The following is a 20,793-nucleotide window of genomic DNA, read 5'->3' on the forward strand; positions in this document are numbered from 1 at the left end:
GTGACACGCTGAGTTAACCCCTGACACCTCTCCTTCGATCTCTCTTCACACTCTCTCCCTTCCCCTCATACGACCTCCCTCTCCCTCCCCCAGCCCCACCCATGAACCATTAAGGCTGTTTTCTTGTAGGAAAAAAAGATGGCCACCCGAGGTCAGATCCAAGTCCAAAATAAATTGCCTTCTTTCCTGAGGCTCAGCCATTTTAATAGTACAGATTTATTATGCTGTGCTTTTTGGAGGGTGATCATATGTATGTGGTCAGTAGCGCGTATGCAGTCTATGACCCAGCCTCCCTCTCACGTTACACCCTATTTATAACATCCCCTGCGCTGGCTCCCCTCGTTCTGCAGTTCCTAGGAACCTCCTTCTGCTCCCAGCCTAGAGCTCCAGTCCCGTGTTCCTCCTGACATCTGAGAGGCTCAGCTGCAACTTGTCCTGGGCTAACTGTTTATCCTGTACAGCCGGGCAACTGGCCGCATGCTCTGGATTACCACAGGACACCCATTTCAAAACACATTTTACTTGCTGCTCTGACTATTTTTTTGTAACTGAAGAGAAAAGTTTTGGGATAGTCAAGGGAGAAAGGGAAGCATCTTGGATATGCGCTTGTGATCTTTCTGTTTTTGGTTGATTTAGTAACATTGCCTCTTACGCTTGCCCTTCTCGCCTTTCCTGGAGGGCCGTGTGTGTGTTTGCACACAATGGATCACACACTGTTCGGCTGCCTGCGGAGCCCCCACGCCCCGGCGCAGGCCCTACATCCCGCCTTCACCCAGTCTCCCCTGGCGCTTCACGGACGCTCGGACCACGTCTCCTACCCTGACCTGGCCTCTTCGTCGTCCTCCTCCTCTACCTCCTCACCCTCGCCCTGTATCATCTCCAGCTACCCGGGTGACGACAGCCTGTTTCCTGGGCAGCACCACCACCACCCTCACCGCGGCCACCTGCCCTCCCAGCAGCATCACCACCCACCTCAGCACCATACATCTTGGCATATCCCGCAGATGCCGTCACCTGGCAGCAGTACTCGCCACAGTCTTTGCCACCCACACTCCCACTCATCCCACGACAATGGGCCCACGCCTTCAGACCTGGGCCACCCCGGTGGGCCCAGTATGTGCGCCAGCACCCCCAGTCTAGGCAGTGGCAGCACCCCTACAGGGGCCTCTTGTGTGCCTGCAGACTTTGGCAGACAGACTTTGTCACCTGCTGAGGCCGAGAAGAGAAACGGCAAGAGGAAAAGTGACAGTTCAGGTAAGAGAAGCTGGGATTTTCTGAAGCGAGAAGTGAAGCAGTTCTAAAGGCAGAGATTTCATTCGTGTGTTTTTTAAAGCTGACACATTGCACAACCCGAGACTTCATGTAAAATACATTGGAGGCATTTCTAAAATCTCTTTGTTCATTATTTTACTTGGATAAACATTTTAACATAAATATCAGCGTTTAAGAAATTCCACACAGAGCTCAAGAATAACAGAAACATCTGTACACATCACTCTAAATCATTCAACAGCACGACTGTTGGGAATTCTGCAGCTCTGATACAAAAACAAAAAAACGTCTGGAAAGCAGTTTGTAGGTGCCGGCTGACACGCAGCAAGGCAGGAGGCGACAGGCGGACTGAAGCGTGGAGCAAAGGCCACATCATAAGTGTGCGGGCACATCTGACTACTGGCATGTTTTGTTTAAAAATCACATCTGGTTTGTTGCGACACTTTTTAGAGAGCTGAGAATAAAGAGGGCAGTAAAGAATTAATGTCATGGATTGTAAAAGACTACACCGGTGCCTCATGGCACACTAAACAACCGGGCGGACGCAAATTGTTTTCATTTACTAAAAACTGCAGTTAAAAGAAATCGCAGGTTTACTGAAGTAAAATGAAAGTGAAAATATTTGAGTGTCATGTTTAACAAAGGCCAAGTTTAGATAGGGAACTTCCTACTGTTACAAAATGAATGTAGCTAATCATATTAATATTTGATCTGTTTTCATTGATTTTAAATGATCTTATTATCACAACAAAAAAAAACACCACTTAATTCCTATAAAATTTAAAAGACCATTACAAGTTTCCTTTATTTTTATCTACAGGCAGTTGTATGTTCAGTACAGTAAAGGTCCCGAGGGCAGTGAGCTTTAACAACACCTTTTTGTTAAATTTTACATTTGTGATTCTCCCAAAAATCACCCTTGAACTATGCATGTATAATCATTTTATTGTTCTTAAATCGGGCCTCATTCATACAAATGTATTTAAAAATTCAAAACCACAGATAATTATAAAAAGCACACTTCTCACAAATCATTAATAAATAAACAGCTTTTTAATACAATTTTTAAATTGATGCTAAACCAGCTGATGACCTGCAAAACCTTTGCAACCTGCAGGCACCACAATAATCAATCACACAATGACAAATGGCCGGGGTCGGGTCGCAAGAAATCTCACTAGCAAAGTGATATCAGTGAGAGTTTCTCACAGAAAGTCTGCTTGCCAGTTTGTTTCCATTTGAGGATTGCAGCCTGTCATTGCTAATCCTGCACCCTTTGGATAAGGTCTCTGTACTCACAGTGCATCATCCGCAGTTGACCGGTGATATTCCCACATCTCCACAGGATACTTGGAGAGTGTGTTTTTTCTCCCTCTGACTGGTTGGGTGTTGCTGTAGCTGACAACAAGTTTATATACCAAAAGTTGGGGAAATATAACAGGATTAACTTCAGACTGACTTTAAATAATAATACAAAACAAAACACCACTGGCACTAATTTAGTTTTCAATCCAAATTCTGCGGTGATTATTAGAAACTCCATAAGTGAACTGAAATATTTGCCATTTTACAACATAAAAAGACAAAGATTTCAACGTTTTATTTTCCTTTGCACTAAATGTCCAGTTGTCCACATGCAAAATGTTGAAATAGTACATTTAACCCATTAATTCATTACTCTACCTCCTACTCCCTTTCCTCTTTTGTCAAATCACTGGAAAACTGAGCCCTTGCCTCCAGATCCCACTTCCTCTGCAACAATAGTCACTACTCATTACATGTGCAGTGCATTCTCCCAATGCTAACACCAATCATGCTGATTATTGGGGCTAACTAGGCTGCTGACTCATTCAGCTGTCTAAATATCAGAGCGCTGCCTGTTGCATGAGATAGAGCTCTGATTAGGTTTCACCATCTGGACGAGAAACTTGAGCGAAACCTGAATTTAGATACAGAAATAATAACAAAACCCGAGAGCTCACTTCCATGCTAGAGTTTACCCCCTTTTTTGCTCAAATATGAAGCTTCTCGGCTTTCTGTCTTTAATACCCAACTGTGAATGTTTCCTTAAGGAAGGACGGAGGGTCAGCTAATGAGATGAGTCCGTGTGTCTGGTTTCTGGGGAACCTGCAGCAGACTTTCAGCTGCAGTGACGGCAGAGGGCCTTTGCTGAGTTTCTCAGTCACATTTGCACAGTACTGTCAAGGGAGTGGTCGTCCTTTAAAAGTTACTAGATTTTCTGTGGGGAACAATAAAAGGTGCTTCAAGTCTTATTTTGTTGAGGCAGAGTTGTAAAACAGACGAGTGAAGTGCCGAAGGCGTTTTGCTGGCATTCAAAATTTCTTTTAAAGCAGTTTAAGAAAAACATTGCGGCATCGTTGATGTGTTTGAATCCTTTTTTGTGCATAAAAATAAAATTTAAAAAAATAAATACATTTTTCAGTAAAGGGAAAACAACCAGTGCTTATGTTCCCAGCATAAGAAAAATAACCCGATCATTATTTTATCCATCCAATCTTACATTATTTTTTAAAAGCGTCACTCCTGTAATGCGCTAAGTTCATTTGGGAACCCTCAACGATGTGCCCTGTCTGGGTGCATGTATTTTTCTCATATTATTCCTGCTTTTTTGTGGAGAGATGAAAGTTACAGGGAGAACCTAATTGCTGTGGTGTAGTGGCTGGGTCATAAAAGCTCGCCGCTTGTTTCAGCTCCAGGCCTATTGGTCTGGAGCAGCTGGCTCTGTTATACTTTTATTTCTCTTTACACAATGTCTGTGTTTACCAGAGAGAGTGGATGAACACATCTGAAAGGCCTGCTTCAATAAGACACACACTGTAGCAAAAGGACTGAAATTACAGAGAGGGAAAGGCAAGGTCAAGGGGGAGCTGGACACAAGTTGCGGGTCAAGCAATGATCGGTTTCATTTCATAAAACCCGTGAGGGAATTCTTGCAGTCTTATATATGTTTTGTTTGTCCTTGGCTCTAAAACTGTGTGACTACCATACAAATATAACTTTTGTAGGGCAGTTTCAGTTTACCTCTCATCTTCTCTTCAGACTCAAGGGAGTTATTTTGCTTGAGAAAATATACACTTAATTAGAAGGAAGATTCTCTTTATGACAGGAAAACAGAACCAGCAGGGGTCCCCGATGGGACAAATCTGAGTTAAAGTTGAAGTTTCCTCTCTTATGTGGCTTCACACTTTGCACCGTTTGTGAGTCTGGCTCTGAGCTGCACGCCTATTTACAGTTTGGCTTGACGTAGACCTGCTGGATTAACACACACGACAGAACAGGACCGCAGATGAATTAGCATGCAATCGCTGCTGCCTTCAACTGCAATGTGCAACTGAAGCGTGTCCAACAGAGAAACCACAAAGACTGCTCACAATAGGAAAATTTTGGAGGGCAAATGAGCCGTATGTGTTTTCTTCGGAAAGTTTGTGGAAATACCAAAACAAAAAGTATTTTTCTGGCATGATGAATTAAAGTGGAGATGTCACAAGCTAGGAATTTATATTTTTTTAAGGAAGTGCATAATTTGTTCCAAGTTCCCACTTTGCCCATATTTGTATTACTGATATATGCATTTTTGAAGACGTTCATTTGCAGCTTCCTGGATTTTACATATCTAACATCTGATCTTATGACTGCAGTATATTTGCTTTCTGAAAACTGCAAACTTAATGGCAATCAAAAGACACACAGTTGAAAAATAATAGGATCAAAATAAATGCAAATAGCAGCACTTCAGACACTTTTTCCTTTCCTGATATAAAATTTAAAGCTGGAGCAGCAGACTTCTTCAAGCCAAATTACATCCATGTTGACAGTAAAAGAGCCAGCCTATTGTAATAGCACAGCTGCCGTCGCGCAGACACACATGTGTTGCCGCCCACGAGTCCTTCCAGCCACTTAAAGTATTCATAAACAATGTCTGAACAATAAAGTGTGACTGACAGCTCTCACTGTTTCTCTTACTTTGCCCCTTTTCTCCCCCTGCTGATTTGCACCTGCCACGTAACATTTGCCTTATTTTTATTTTTGCTGCATATAAATCTGCTCTGAGTGCAACACAAACCTGTGTGGTGTTTGGTTTCAGAGTCCCAGGATGGGAATTACAAGTCAGACGTGAGCAGCAAGCCCAGGAAGGAGAGGACGGCATTCACCAAGGAGCAAATCCGAGAGCTGGAGGCAGAGTTCGCCCACCACAACTACCTAACCAGACTAAGGCGCTACGAGATTGCTGTCAACCTCGACCTCACTGAAAGACAAGTATGTTCCTACCCACCACTGTTTGTTTTCCCCTGGGTTTAGACATTATTGAAACCCCCCCCCCACCCCCCATTAGCACATTAATGCCATGTTGTGAAAACAAAGGCGGCCTCGGGACGACGAGGAGGCTTTTCAGCTTGCTACTGTGTTTTTGTAACTTCAGTGTGAGGGCTATTGTACTCCAGATGTGGCTGTATGAAGGGACTATCATATTCCAGATGTTCCTGACTATTCTTTCAGGCCATCCACAGTCAAGACAGGGAGACGGGTTTAAGGAAGTGCTGTCTAGCAAGTCACTTCCTCTCTCCCACTGCCCCTGCAAATACAAATTGGTCTCTGAGCGTGGGCCGATTGCTGTAAAATGCAGGCACATGAAATAAATAACAGGAGACAAATGGTTGAGGGAAGGAAAAAGTGTCGTGTCTGTTGTTCTGTGACACCCGTTTGGAAGCTTTAACTCACACTTAGTTGACCCCATGCCAGCAATATTTTGCGTTGTGATAAGGTGTAGTTTGAATGTAAAAAACAGACGTTTTATGAGATGCTCTTAGAAGCAAATCACCACATTAGACCCACAAATTTTTATACATATACATATATATATATATATATATATATATATATATATATATATATATATATATATATATATATATATGTATATGTGTGTGTGTGTGTGTGTGTGTGTGTGTGTGTGTGTGTGTGTGTGTGTGTGTGTGTGTGTGTGTATCACACCGCATAATATTGCGGGCATGGGGTCAAGTTAGTGCGAGTTAAAGCTTCCAAACGGGTGTCACAGAACAACAGACACGACACTTTTTTCTTCCCTCAACCATTTGTCTCCTGTTATTTATTTCATGTGCCTGCATTTTACATCAATCGGCCCACGCTCAGAGACCAATTTGATAGCATGCATTTATAGCGTGCATGTTGGTTAAATTCCAGAGCTTAGTGGAACACATTAATGATTTTAGTTCCACTTACTCTTACTGCTTTCACATATAAATATGTCAGCTACAAGAAAGTAAAAAAAGTTGCACTAAAATGTATAATAGATTAAGAGGTGATTTGTTAGGGAGGAAAAGAAAAGATTAATCTTAAATTGATTTAAGATTAAATCAAGAAAAAGTCTTGATTTACGACCCTGTCCCCCCATTTAGAATGTAAATAAATACATAATTAAATGCAAATAATTTAAAAGATATATTTAAATGCTAAGATTACAAAAGCCAATAAATAGGTGTGTCAATCTATTTGAGAATCATACATTTTTAACATATAATTTCATTTTAATTTGATGCCAAAAACACAGTAAGAAACTGGAACTGGGACATGTTTCCCCTTGTTGCATCATCCCTTCATTTAACAACAATTGGTTTGGGAAAAGTGTTTGGGAAAAGGTTTTCACCCTCTTGCTTGTCATAGGATTTCAGCAGTTGAGCCTCAAATTTTTTTTGTTTGCTTTGTAAGCCACCGAATGTTTTAAGTGGGCGACAGGTCAACACTGCAAATAGGCCAGTGTAGCACCAAGGGTCTATTACTGTGCACTGTAAATGTCCTCATTTAAAATTATGTTTTAATAAATTTAACCTAGTTTTTACTGGGCTGTGTGCATTACTTGCATAATAGAACACGTTGTTAAAAAGTTTCTACTTGACTTTTCTGAGAATGGAATATTTCCACGAGTGCAAAGGATCATGGGACTGTTAATGTTTAATTTAGTACTGTAGTGTTGTGATCTTTTTTTCAGTCATGTGTTTAGACTTTGATTCTTGTGGATATCTGATGTGGTTTCCAGGGTTTGTGCTTCAAAGGACAGTGTAAAGGTTTAGCTATTAATAGGATGAGACGGTCAGTGATGCTGTTTAACTGTGCGATTTTGTAACTGTGTGGTGTGGGGCAGAAAAAAACACACTGATATCTTTGTTTCTTAACATGTTATGCAAATAATGTGTAAAAGTACTTTTTTAAAATAAAAGACTTTACAAGTTTTATGAATATGCAAAACTACAGTTGTAAAAAAGTACATTTAACAAAACTGAATAGAGATTTGTTTGGTATATACTCACCAACCACTTTAATAAGCAGAGATTGTGGTCCATACTGACATGAGAGCATTACACAGTTGCTGCAGATTTTTCTGCTCCACATGCATGATGGGAATCTCCCATTCCTTCACATCCAAAAAAGTGCTCTCTTGAACTGAGTTCTGGTGACTATGGAGGCCATTTGAGTACAGTGAACTCACTGATATGTTCAAGAAACCAGTTTGAGATGATCTGTGACATGGCATGTTAGGGGCACGAAGATGGGTACGCTGGGGTCATAAAAGGATGGCCGTGGTCAGCAGCAATACTCGGGCATGTTGTGGTGTTTAGTCGATGCTCACTTGGTATGACGGAACTCCAAGTGTGCCAAGAAAGTTTTCCCTCACACCATTACAACACTACCGCCAGCATGAACTGTTGATGCAAGGGAGGATAAGCCAATCTTTTATGTTGTTTACGACAAATTCTGACCCAACCATCCAAATGTTGCAGCAGAAATTGAGACTCATCAGAACAGCCAATGTTTTTCCAATCCTGTTCTCCAATTTTGTTTCCCGTTCTTTGGTGACTTGTAGTGCATTCAGAGAGGCTCTTCTTCTTGTTCTTCTATCAGCACAAAACTATCTGGCCGTTCTCTTCTGACCTCTGGCATCAACAAGGCAATTTTTGCCAAGAGAACTGCTGCTCTTTGGATAGCTCCTCTTTTTCTGACCATTCTCTGTAAACCCTAGAGATGGTAGTGTGGGAAAATTCCAGCAGATCAGAAGTTTCTGAAATACTCAGACCAACCCATCTGGCAACAATAACCATGCCACATTCTGAGTCACTTAAATCACCTTTCTTTGCCATTCTGATGGTTGGATTTAACTTCAACAGAGCTGCTTGACCACGCCCACAAGTCTAAATATATTGAGTTGTTGCAATGTGATTGGCTGATGAACATTTGCGTTAACAAGCAGTTGAGCTGGTGTACCTAACAAAGTAGACAGCTACAGTGTATATTGAGTTTATATGAAAACGTAGTGAAATCTTTGAATCCCACTAAATGTGGTGACTGTAGACTTTCAGAGTAATGTGCTTCTCAGGCTGAAAGCAAATGTAAATTGTAACATGAATGTGAAATGTACCATGCTCTGCTTTTCCATCACATTTCAAAGTCGCAAAAACTCAAGAAAAGGTCCAACTTTTTTTCAGCCTTCTCCAAGACTATCGCAATTAATCTTTACGTGGCTTTACAGAGCAGGAAATGTGTGTGAAATTTTGTCAGCTTATGCAGCATATGTTGTGTGTGACCTCAGTTTGGTCTGGGAAGTAGAGATAGTGAGGTAAATATTGGCAAAGCAATCAGTTCTTGATTTATGTTGTGTGTGCTGTTTGGGGAAATCTGATGGATGTTTTATGTCTTGCAAAAATAAAAATATTTTCAAAGATGGCAGCTGTAAAGCTCCAACGCCAATGCTTGACTGGGTTTAACAGAGAGTTTATTATAGATTGAGAGTAGATAAGAGAGTAGATTGTAGCTACACACCTAATTGCAGTCATTAAATGTTGTAAACAAAAATGTGATATGAACCTAATCAAACTTTGAAGGTTTTAATCAATATCATTTTTATCCAGATTTGACTTGAAAATTTAAATTGCATGAACCAGTGCGTCTTGTCTTCTTTTGTACGTGTATTACATTAGTGCACCAGAGTGTTTCCAGAGAGGCCATTTCCAGAAAACCAAGTGCCTTATAAGTTCTCCCTATATGCTTGTTTCACACCTGTAGATTGACCTACCCAAACCTGAGTTCAGGGTCTTTGGTATTTTGTATAAAGTGAGTGTCACTTTCAGTGTAATGTTAAGCAGTTCAGGTACACTGCAGGTGAGTCTGAATAGTAATTTTTTCTGATGTCTTGAGAATATTACTAAATAAATGCTGCTCAGCTTCAGTCCTTGTCCCTCTCCTGCTTTTAGCAAAGACCCCAAAGCCTGTGAAGAATCTCAGGTGGTGCTCAGTCCATTGTACACCCTTAACATTTAAGACAAACGTTTGTGCTGTCAACTAACTTCCTGACCATGTGACTGCTCACCCCCCCTGGGAATGACACTCCCCAAAAATAAACCGCTTCCACCCTGCATGACAGGGACAAGCTCGGCTTCCCATCTCATCCTCCCCCTCCCTTCGAGCGCGTGTGTCGACACTAACGGAGCCACTGCTTCTATTTGACGTGTAAACCGTTTTAAGCAACAGCTTAATCATCAGTCTGAGAGACGTAAATACGGTCGGGGCTGTTGAGTCAGGGAAAAACAGGTAGACACCAAGTGCCAGATGTAACCGAACATCCATACATAATTGTTGGTGCAGAAATAGCTGCCAAACTTTAACAGAACGTTGCTGTCGAGAGCATTAAGGCTTCCTAATTACTTTTTGGTGATTTATGTTGAGTTGTGCAACAACATTGATATTTTCTGTCTCTCTGCAGGTGAAGGTGTGGTTCCAGAACAGGAGGATGAAGTGGAAAAGAGTGAAGGGTGGCCAGCAGGGGGCAGCAGCTCGAGAGAAAGAACTGGTGAACGTGAAAAAGGGGACGCTGCTGCCTTCAGAGTTCTCTGGCATTGCGGCGCTCCACCATTCGACGGACTCCTTAGCCAATGAAGACAGTCATGACAGCGACCAGAGCTCTGAGCATGCCCACTTATGATGCACACACATGCAACCCTGTGCCCCCGGAGCCTCCGCCTCAGGACCGTCCTTAGAAGGACTGCTGTTTGCTGATTCGCCATCGTCATACAACGATGCTAAAAAACATGTACAAATGTACAGAGGAATGATGTATAGTAGAGACGGAGTTGTCATGCAGGCAAAATGTAAATTTGATGAACTGAGCACATAAAAGGAGACGGTGCCATTGGTTTAGAAAGTCCTCAATAAATGCCAAAACAGAGAAAAATATTATGAATCTGGAAATGTGAGATCATTGGTTATAGAATTCTTCTGGACAGTACAAACAAATTTGGAAATCATATTCATTTAAACATTCCATGTTTGCCTTGAGAAAAGCAGGCTGTGGCTTTGATTTGCACTGTTAAACATACAGTCTGCTCCTCAATCGGTTTCTACTGTAAAAACTGTAAATTAGAATGTAATGGAGTTATTGGTCAAATCAAGTGCCAGGAAATGAAATTTGCCTAGCTAATATAAATGATTTGTAAATAAATATCAGTATTGTTTTACCTTAACAACGATTCTATACCCAGACTATTCAGCTCGTGCAGTAATAAACACTGATGGTTCTTAAGCTGACACTTTTCTGCCTGGAGATGATGTTTTGCAAACAAATCTGAAACCCCCTTTTCAGGGTCTGTTGCAAATTGAATAAAAATTTAACCAGTGGTAAATGGAATTTCTTATGTACAACTTTTTCCCCCCATTTATGCAGCCATCCACACTTATGAATCCAAGGTGATGAATGTATGTTCCACAAAGTGAAGCCGAAACCAATTAAAAATTGCAGAGTGTGTAGAAAGCCGGTGATGTGGGAGCAAACTAAAATCACCTTTGCCTGGGGGCAGGGTAGGGGCTCCAGCCCGCAAAGGATCGGATTCTGTTACAACATCCAGTTGAAAATAATTTCATGTCTTGATCTCATCTTTCAGCGCGTTGTGATTGTGCATGCTAATTTGTTTAAGAGGCACCACTGCATTTTTTTTCGCTCCCCCAAACCCACAGCATGAGCGTGATTTCTTTTTCCGTTTTCCCTGCCACTTTATTACCATGCATTATTCTTTAGAAAGTATTTACAAATATGAAACACTCACCGTTTCCACAATGTCTTAAATTTTAAGCTGGGAACAGTATCGTCCTCGATGTAACAGACCATATATGTAACTGATAAACAAGTCACAGATATGTTCTTGCCACAACCAGCTTTCCCCTGACCTCTGGAGCTTGGCTGCTGTAATTAAAACAAAAGCAAGTAAGTAAAATTTTCTTTAAGCCTCTAAAGTTTACGTATAAACTCTTGAATAAATATAAAAATTGCCCAACTTCAATCTGCCTGTATATGGCTTTATGTATGCACATAACATCATGCCAAAACCTCTATAAATCAGATCTCGATTTATAGAGGTTTTTGCATGATGTTATGTGCATACAGCTCAAGAGTTGTCTGCCATAGCAGATGTGACACAACCACAGCTACAGAGGGAAAATGTGCATTCCCTGACTGGTTGTCATGTGGTTCCTGGTGGTTGTTTGCTGTCACTAGGCAAAACTGGTTGCCAACAAATTATTGGGGTTGCCCATAGTTTGCATGGAAGATGCAGGCATGTCTGCAAACACTTGCTAACTACTAGCAAAATGGCAGTAAAGCTTGAAAAAGTGCAAAACAAACTATAAATGGAGACTATTTGACGTCAAAGTAAAAGTTGTACCTTAGAGCTGTGGTCAACGTGTTTCAAAAGCCACAGCTTTTACTTTGAAGGCAAATGGTCTTTGTTTCTGCTTTGTATCACACTTTTCACAGTTTCACTACTGCCTTGTAAGTATTTGGTGAGTGTGTTCCATGCAACTTGGAACCAAAGAAATCACAAGGTGGTCTTCTTTAACATGGCAAAGAATGTATATTCTTTGTAACCGTATGTCACAAATGGTCCACAAATTAATGTCATGTGGTTAATGATCATGTGACCACAAAAAAAAAACAACTTAAAATAAGGACTATACACAATTACACTTATTCGTATGCTAAGTATGACAGCATAACATATGCTAATAGCCCGGTGAACAGAAAATGTTAAATATTTTATCCAGCAGTGAGTCTTATTATCAGCTAAGGATAGCTCTGGTTGGCTATCAAGCTTAGTTAGCAAGGCACTCACTAATTGCACATCATGATATAGGATGCAATGCACACATTTGCATGGTCAAAAACAAGTGTAAAACAATAAGTAAGGCTAAATCCTTAGAATTTATTTTAGTTGAATGGAACAAAACCCTTCAAGAATCAAATCCTGTTACTTGGTAGCCATCTTGGGCATTTTCTTAGGTAGCATTAAAAAAGTAACTTTAATTTCAAAACTGCGTATATAAAACTTCAAATCTGACATAAAATGCTTAAACAAAATAAGATTATAAAAACTTTTTTTCTCCTGCATTTAAGGATCAAAAGGCCTAAAAAGTCAATGACAATCAAGGACTTTAGATGATTACAAGCGAAATAACTGCTAGCAACGCTAAGCGGGCGGTGACCGAGTTAATGTTTTATAAACTTTGAGGTAAGGAGTTGAAGTGACTATCAGTGACAGGACATGATACTATTGATTGACTGATAGTAGATACATTATAGGGTTATCAGTTAGCAACCAACAATCTGAGAGAAAGTGGTGCACAAAAAGCAAATTGCCCTAAAGCGGCCCCAATCTTATCAGTGCATTTAAACCTAAACTACATTCAAGGTGTGGTGCTTATAAAAAAATTAATATTCCCTTGTTACCTGATACTGAACAAATAGATGAGTTTAAGTTGTCTTTCTTTAACTTTCAAATAAGCTACATGATTAAAAACAAACAAATAAACAAACAAAAAAAAATCTGTGTACACGATGACGACTGCATAAAACTGTAAAAATTAAACTTTCGTTTTCATTTATACTCACAGTATTTACATAGTGATGCATTTGGGAAAACAGACCCCAAATAATACAATGCTACTGTGAATTTGTCCTTCACATGATCAATGACAGGCCTACAACATGCACAGTATGTGTCTCTATGGTTTAAGTAACGTGTCTCCTGCAAACACAAGATCTCACATTTAGTTTATGACCTTTAAGGGTCCAGGTCTACCCAATAAGTTACTGCTGTTTGAGCTCTGTCTAATCATTCGGTTCACAGTAGTTTGGCACTTCTGCACCAATCATGTACCCAGCTTGACTGAAGAGGACACTGAGCTGATTGTCCATTGCAGGTCAGACTTTGGGAAGTACCCCTCGTGTCTCTTTAAAACCAAAAAAGAAGTCATTCATCAGCTTGTGCAGCTAGTTTTAAAGCATGACCAAGAATAAATGGAAATGTGTTGAGGGAACTGTCAGCTGTTCTAGTGTGTGGTGATCTTATTCACTCACTTCTGTGCTTGGATGCATCTCTCAGTATGCCTCTGTAATCTATATAAACTGTAAACTATATATAATCTATACATATATGCCCCTTGTCTAGTTCATATTGGCTGTAACCCTGTCGAATACTTTGAACAGTTTTACCTGACATTCAGACAAATAGCAACAGTGCGTGAAGATTAAACAGCTGGATAACTTCACTTCAGCTCACAAAAAACATTCTCCACCCTCCAATACACGCAGACAGTAAGCTGCGTAAACAAACTCTCGCGAGATAAAATGACGTCAAATGATACTAATGTATCAGCCTGACCAAAGGTAAACTTTCGTCCTATAAAGGGGATTTAAAGGTAATTGGTCGCAGTAACAGAACCCTGCGGCCACTTTAAACCCGGGCAGAGTCGGTTTCCTCGATGTGAGAAGTTTACTCTTCCGCTTGCACGCTCTCTATTTCGTAAGCGACCTACTTTAGGTGAAAGGGGCAGGGCACTTAGACTGTGAGCAGACGTCTTGAAGTGGTATAGCAGAACTTCGCACCTGCACAGGTAACAGAAACTCACCTGTGTAGCAGCTGTGAGTGATCCGCTGTCAGATCTGAAACCATGGAATACGATTCGGTGTCGAGGGGAGCCCGAGCCATGTTTTTCATGCTCACACCGAATGAATCATCTTTTGAGAAAGTGGAGGATGTCCCTCAGTATGTGCAGCAGGTGGGTGTCGCCTCGTTCTCGTTCACAACTAATACATCTGGTGTTTTAGGGTTATGCTGAACCCGCCCCATTGTCCCCTCACTTTATCAGATACAGTTGACAGAGCCTTTTCACCTGGTCAGCAAAGTATTGATTTGAGTTGAGTCAATCAACTCAAAATCGGCATATTTAAAACCGTTGAAGTATTCGTCAGAAGAAAAAGGGTCAAACAGTCTGTTTTGCTTCTTTCTAAATGAGACTTTTGAACTGAACAGTTTTTATTCAGAGCACTTAGAGCTCTGGGGAGTAAGTGCATGAGTAAATATGAAGTGAAATTTGAAGTTTAACTTAATAAATGTCAACCTATGGAGAATATTGCATTAAGTATGGAAAAGTTACATTTGTATCAACACAGTAACCAATCTGCTTCAAAGGAGCTTGCAAATAAAAGCGTCTGGACTTCTTTAGGTTGCTTGAAGACGTTTCACCTCTCATCCGAGAAGCTTCTTCAGTTCTAAGGTCAAATGGTGCAAGCTCCTTTGACTACGATGACCTGGATGACTGAGAACCTTCACAGACATAACCAATCTGCTCAACTTGTATAAATCTAATTACTTCTGCCTAATGAAAAATTTATAGCAACGTTCTTTCTTTTCTCCTTCTGTCACTTTACAGCATCTCAATTACTCTTTTATTGTGACAAATGGCTGGTGCAGGTTTAACAACACATGTTTGTTATGAGTTTTTATGAGCAAATCAGGGGAGGAGAACAATTACCCTCGCAGCAGGAGTCCTAAAAATCCACTAACAAGTGTGATAAAGCAAATTTGTTGTTGCTGCAGGGCTTACTGGTGATTAATATTTTGCTTGGGCGTGCCTGAGCAGTTTAGTGACTCGGCACTGTTTACAGCATGTCGTTAATTATTCTTCACCACTGTCATTCTGTGATCCCAACAGGCCAAATTAGTAAAAGGGGGGAAAATCACAATGCAATCTTGTGATTTTTGGAGTTATTTGGAATTGTGGGCTGGGTTGTTGCCAGTTCTCTCAGCTGTTTGGTGATTTGAATGCAAACACAAAATTTCTCAGACAGCAGTGATAAAAGTGTTTTGTCAGTCTGCATGTTTTTAGCCAACATCACTCAACTGTGACCTTTTAAAATGGCTGTTTGGGGGGGGACATCTGGTCCACAAATGTCATTTTCCATGTAGGTTTGAATTCAGAAGAAAATAAAATACAATTATTACAACGCCACAACAAACAGTCCACACAAGCTCAAAGTATACTCAAGTTTAAAAGAAAAAAGGCTTGTGCAATTTTTAGTTCAAAATATAATTGCGAACAGTGTGACCGCATGCAAGATCATAAAGAACTGAAAATAAAGAAGGTGATGCAAGTATTAAAAAGACAAAATAATGAAGAGAAGCTTTTTTTTTTTTGATGCGCCGTTTGAGAATCGGCTTGCCTTGCTGAAAAGTCTTGCCGCAAGCTGTCAAGAACTCAGGGGTGCAGCGGTAAAACTATCTGCTAGATAGGAGAGGGGGGTGATGTCGGGGGGTGGGGGTTTTAGGCCAGCGTCCAGAATGATAATCTCTCTCTCAGCGGGTTTGGAGGAGGTCTGCCTACGCAGCGAGCCCATTTGTTTGCTGCAGCTTTGCAGTCTGCTGCCAGATGTTGGAGTGTTGCGTGTGATCACTGGTCTCTGGTGGTGCTCTCGCCTCTGCTTGTGCGCACACATTCACACACACACTTGCATCACACACCTGCATGTTAAAGTTGAATCATTCACATGGGGATTTGTACACGCACACACACTCTCACTTTAATCCACACATGAATACGCACACTTCCTCCCTCCTCACCTGCAGATGTGCTCCTCTGTGGTCTCGTCACGCCTTTCATTCCTTGCTGCTCATGTGGGGGCCGTGTGTCCCCTTTATGACTGCAGTCACTTGGTCAATGAGCACATTTGAGCTAAAGCTAAGCAGCAGGGCTCACATGCTGCCAAAGTCGTTGTTGTGACCCGTTTGCTAACCCCGTTCCTCACTAATTTGTTCCATGTTTGACAAACCCATCAAGAGGTTATTACGGCTTTCCACGACTGTTACAAATAAAGGCATGTCACTGACTGTTTGCTTGGTGCTCACCATTTGTTTTGTCAAAAGCAGTTATTGTCATGTGTTCATGGCAACTTTTTTTGTTTGCTATTTGGTTCTTACAATGTAAGAAGTTATTCTTTTAAAGTAGGTTTTATTCATTTACAGGCATTTTACCCCATGAAACTCTTTCTGCTGTTGTTCGTTTCTCTTTAAGTGTGAACTTTCAGTTTTTAACTATGTATCTTTAAAATGAGTAAAAGTTGGTGCACATCTTTCCAGATGAGTGTTTTCCAACTTGCGAAAACACCAAAAGTTTATGTACAGTCCATTACAATTGAAAAAGATTACTTATTTGACTTATGAGCATTTTAAACTGCTTTTTAAAATTATAAAATTATCAAACATTCATCTGAAAGAAAAAAAAATACTAAAAACCAACTTGCATAGCGGATGAGGCTCTTCTTAAAATATTATTTAAGGTTATGCTAAAAATGCCATATTTGTTTTCCGAGACTTAAAGAATGAATTTCTAGGCACAGCCAAGTGTTGGGGGGTTTCCAGTTTGGTGCTTTTTGCAGATTATGTGGTGGTTCTAGCTGCTTCAAGCAGTGACCTCCAACTCACAAGGTTTGCAGCTGAGTATGAAACAGTGTGATAACAATTAGTCCCAAGTATGAATTTAGTCCCAATTAGTCCCGAGGCAATGCTTCTCAGCCAGAGAAGGGTGGAGTGTGCACTCCATTTCAGGATCAAACTTCTGCTCCAAGTCAAGGAGTTTAAATATATTGGGACCTTCTTGACTTAGTGGAGAGGGTGTAGAGAGCAGCGTCAGTAGTAACATGGCTGCTGTACCATCTGTTGTGGCGAAGAGAGCTAAGAATGAAAGTGAAGCTGGCAATTTACTGGCCAGTGTACTTGTGTACTTGCCTGCCCTCCTCAATGACTGTGAACTGTGAGTATTGAGTGAAAGAATAAGATCATAGATAGAAGTAGTGAATATGAGTTTCTGGGCTCTCCTTTAGAGATAGGCTGAGGAGCTTGGTCATTCAGGAAGGGTTCAGAGTAGAGCTGCTACACATCAAAAGCAGAAACGTTGATGTGCTTTGGGTATCTGACTAGGATGACCCCGCCCCCCCCCCGACACCTAAAACCTTAGACGTCAGTTTGCCTGAAACGCTCAGCTGTCATTGTCTCTTTTTTTCCTACCAGTGTGCCTACCCAATGTCAGCTCAAAGAATTCCATGTTTCATGAAACTGTGGCTCAGAATGTGCATTGAATACAAAGGTGGATGAATCCATGTGTAGATCAGCCAGTTAGAAGAAATTTGACTGTTTAGGGAGAATGGCCTTAAAGTGATAATGAAGTGGGTTGTTTCTAATAGAAGAGGAACTTAAGAATTGCATAAAGGCACAGTATAAGGTGAGTAAGAATTCTACTGAAATGTGAATCATGCAAAGTTGATTTAGTAGAGGTCCATGATGAAATTGTGGAGCTGGAAAAGGGCACATCAGCCCTTTACGTGTTCCTGTAACATAAGATGCGTAGCTTGTTTACCTGCGGTCTCCATCTACTTACGTAGCCTAACAGACTTAATGCGCTCTCTCTGAACATGTATGACTTTATATTATCAGTGAGCGTGAAGACAATTAGGTTTCTTAAAATAAGATCTTGCTCCTCATTCTATTTTGCTTGGGTTCTGCCTGACATCACTGAAATGAAAGCTTGCTGTTGGTTAGCACTGATGTTTAATTCATCCACTGAGATAATTTCTACCTCCACTGCTGCCGTGCTTGGATAAATGTTTTTGTTCACCAATCTGCCAATTGGTTGTGGTTTTATACCCGTTGCTCCAGGCTCATACAGTGAAACAAACATCATGGATCACAAGACATGAAAGTCCTGCAAGCTTTTAGCTCATCTGCCAAAACAAATGCTCAACACAACGGGTAATGGCAACAGAGGACTTGGAACAGTTGTGTTTTCATGGTTTGTAACACTGCTGAATCATGATTTTGTGTCTGTGCAGGCAACTCCTTTCTTTGTGGGACTGATGACTCTGGAGCTGGTGGTGGGCTTTCTGAAGACGGGGGCCCCAGTGATCACAATCAGTGATGGAATCACCTCCCTATCTGCTGGAATGGTCTCCAGACTCCCACTGTGAGTGTTTAGGCAGGTCAGGTCACATAGCAATAGTGCAAGTAAGGCATAATTTGGCTTCTGTTCATTTTAAACACCGTGTTTTTGTTTTTTTTTGGTTTTTTTTTATATGGCTGAGCAATGTGGTTTTTTGTTTGCTTGTTTGTTTGTTTGTTTGTTTGTTTTTTAGTTTAGGTTTTTTAGTTTATTTTTTTAGGTGCTGTAACTCTGGATCTTGTATTAAAGAACCATTACCTGTTAAAAGTGAGTTCATGTGAGGAGGCCAGCAGGGAACAGATAAATTAGGCGATAAAAGCATGCAGTATGGCAGGTTTAGGATGTGCAACAGAACTGAATATAACTATTAAAACTATTAATCAAACAAACTTCAGCTTACTGAAATTGGTTTTAAGGTGGTTCTTCTAAAATGGTTCTTATAGTGGTTCATCTTCAATGTAAATATAACGTTAGTTTCAAAGTTAGTTGAACATAATCTTTTCTAGTTCTGCATCGTTTTAAAATGTGGATTGAAATGGGGAGCAGTAATACGGCTGAATGATGGGAACTCAAACAGGGGAGGCTTTGTAATACCTGATGTACAAAATTACTTACAAATTAAACAAATTTCTGTCAAGGTAGAACACAAGGTGAACAGATGACTATCGTGATCCTTGGAGCGCAGCTGTACATGATCACAAACTGAATGCTGTACTTGCATAAGCACATTTGAGCCGACACTGAGCTTTGACCTTTCCTCTCCACAGCTTGCTGATGAGAGGCTGTGAGCTGAGCGCTTACATGCATGTGTGGAACCACTACCGCTTGGTGGAGCTGCCCTGGGACTCTGCCTGGACCTGGTGGTTCACCTTCTTGGGAGTGGACTTTGGCTACTACTGGGTCCACCGTTTTGCTCACGGTACCAGTCGTACACTCACTCACAGCTGAAGGGAATTTATTGTGCAGATTTTAATTTACAAAAAAAAAATGTTTTGTGTAACAAGCTATGTTAATAGTTGTTGTTTTTTGCGTGTGTTCTGAAAACACAATTGCTCCTTTACCTGAAGGGTGCAGCTAAAAAGTTCTGAGTCCTGCCCAAAAAAAACCAACGACATACCTGATTTTAAATTTGCGTGCTCACCTTCTGTTGTGTTCACCATTGTTAGTCAGTCAATACAAACTATAGCACAGGAAGAGTCTCTTTTGTTACATGCTTGTTTGTTTTTTTTGTTTTAATTACAAGTTTATAGTCATTATTTCTTTGGCTGAAAAATTTGAATGTAGACACATTGTAACATATTAAATGCGAGATTCTATTTATTCAGGAATTTCAACCATAATGAGCACAGTACATTCAAAATATTCTTACCTGTTCCAACAGGTAAGGTTGTTAATTGACAACACATCTTGATTTTGTTTTACTCAACTAAATATCACAACAGGAATAATAGCAAACCAAATCTAAAGTTCAGTTAATTGACTAAAATAGAAATAATAAAAGTTGGATCTTTTTGCCGCTAAGTTGCTCCACGTGGTTTGCGAAGCGTCTTGTTTTCCCTGATATCACACGCAAAATGTTTCCATTCGTCTCTTCGTCCCGTGTTGACATTACTTTTCATTTTCATGGGAAACGGAGCATGGGAGCTAGTTGTACCGTTTCCAAAAAAACCACTGTGTAGTTTCCCAGGGTTGGATTAAATGTGCCCGTCTAACCTTACTGCACAAGAACATTGCTTGTGATTGCATCACTTCCACATTGGTCGCACCTTTCTACACAACTTGATTGGGTCTAGTCTCTCCACAATATTTTCCTTATAGTTGAAGCAAGTGTTCATACATGTCATCATCGTTTTTGTCCTTGTGCATTAGTTTTTATTCATTGTCTGCATTTCTTTAGAAAAAGGTCGTTGACAAATAATTGCTTTACAGAATTATCACTACCTGGCACCATTGCCACTGGCAAAAGCATAGACCTGAGATATTCCGGTCATTCAGTTGGGGCTGATCCTCCATTTCCATGGCTTATTTCTTCAAGATGTGTCTTGTGTTCCATAACTCCAGGTGCACAAGTATCTAGATCCACACTGTTTTGTAACATTGCTTGAAATCAACTTATAAAGAGCATTGTCCTGGTCAAGGTTGGTAACTCCTGTCAGTTTGGATTCATGGTGT

General features: G+C 40.6%; 2 protein-coding genes across 2 annotated transcripts in view; both read left to right on the plus strand.

Annotated features, from left to right (window-relative positions):
- Positions 1-359: 359 nt before the first annotated feature.
- On the plus strand, positions 360-10,971 carry meox2a (mesenchyme homeobox 2a). The gene is made up of 3 exons (XM_085292540.1): positions 360-1,254; positions 5,378-5,550; positions 10,067-10,971. Exons 1-3 carry the CDS (start codon positions 702-704, stop codon positions 10,283-10,285), a joined length of 945 nt encoding a protein of 314 aa, XP_085148666.1. The 5' UTR covers positions 360-701; the 3' UTR covers positions 10,286-10,971.
- A 3,021-nt stretch (positions 10,972-13,992) lies between these two features.
- The window catches only part of agmo (alkylglycerol monooxygenase), a 48,183-nt gene continuing 41,382 nt past the window's right edge, over positions 13,993-20,793 (plus strand). The window contains exons 1-3 of the mRNA XM_085292541.1: positions 13,993-14,409; positions 18,515-18,645; positions 19,389-19,540. Coding sequence (XP_085148667.1) covers positions 14,302-14,409; positions 18,515-18,645; positions 19,389-19,540 — 391 coding nt within the window. The 5' untranslated portion in view covers positions 13,993-14,301. The remainder of the gene's footprint in view (positions 14,410-18,514; positions 18,646-19,388; positions 19,541-20,793) is intronic.

Source organism: Mchenga conophoros, linkage group LG11, assembly GCF_057382185.1.
Source record: "Mchenga conophoros isolate Kocher_MC1m ecotype Shallow Benthic linkage group LG11, M_conophoros_male_GT1.1, whole genome shotgun sequence".
NCBI lineage: Eukaryota > Metazoa > Chordata > Actinopteri > Cichliformes > Cichlidae > Mchenga > Mchenga conophoros.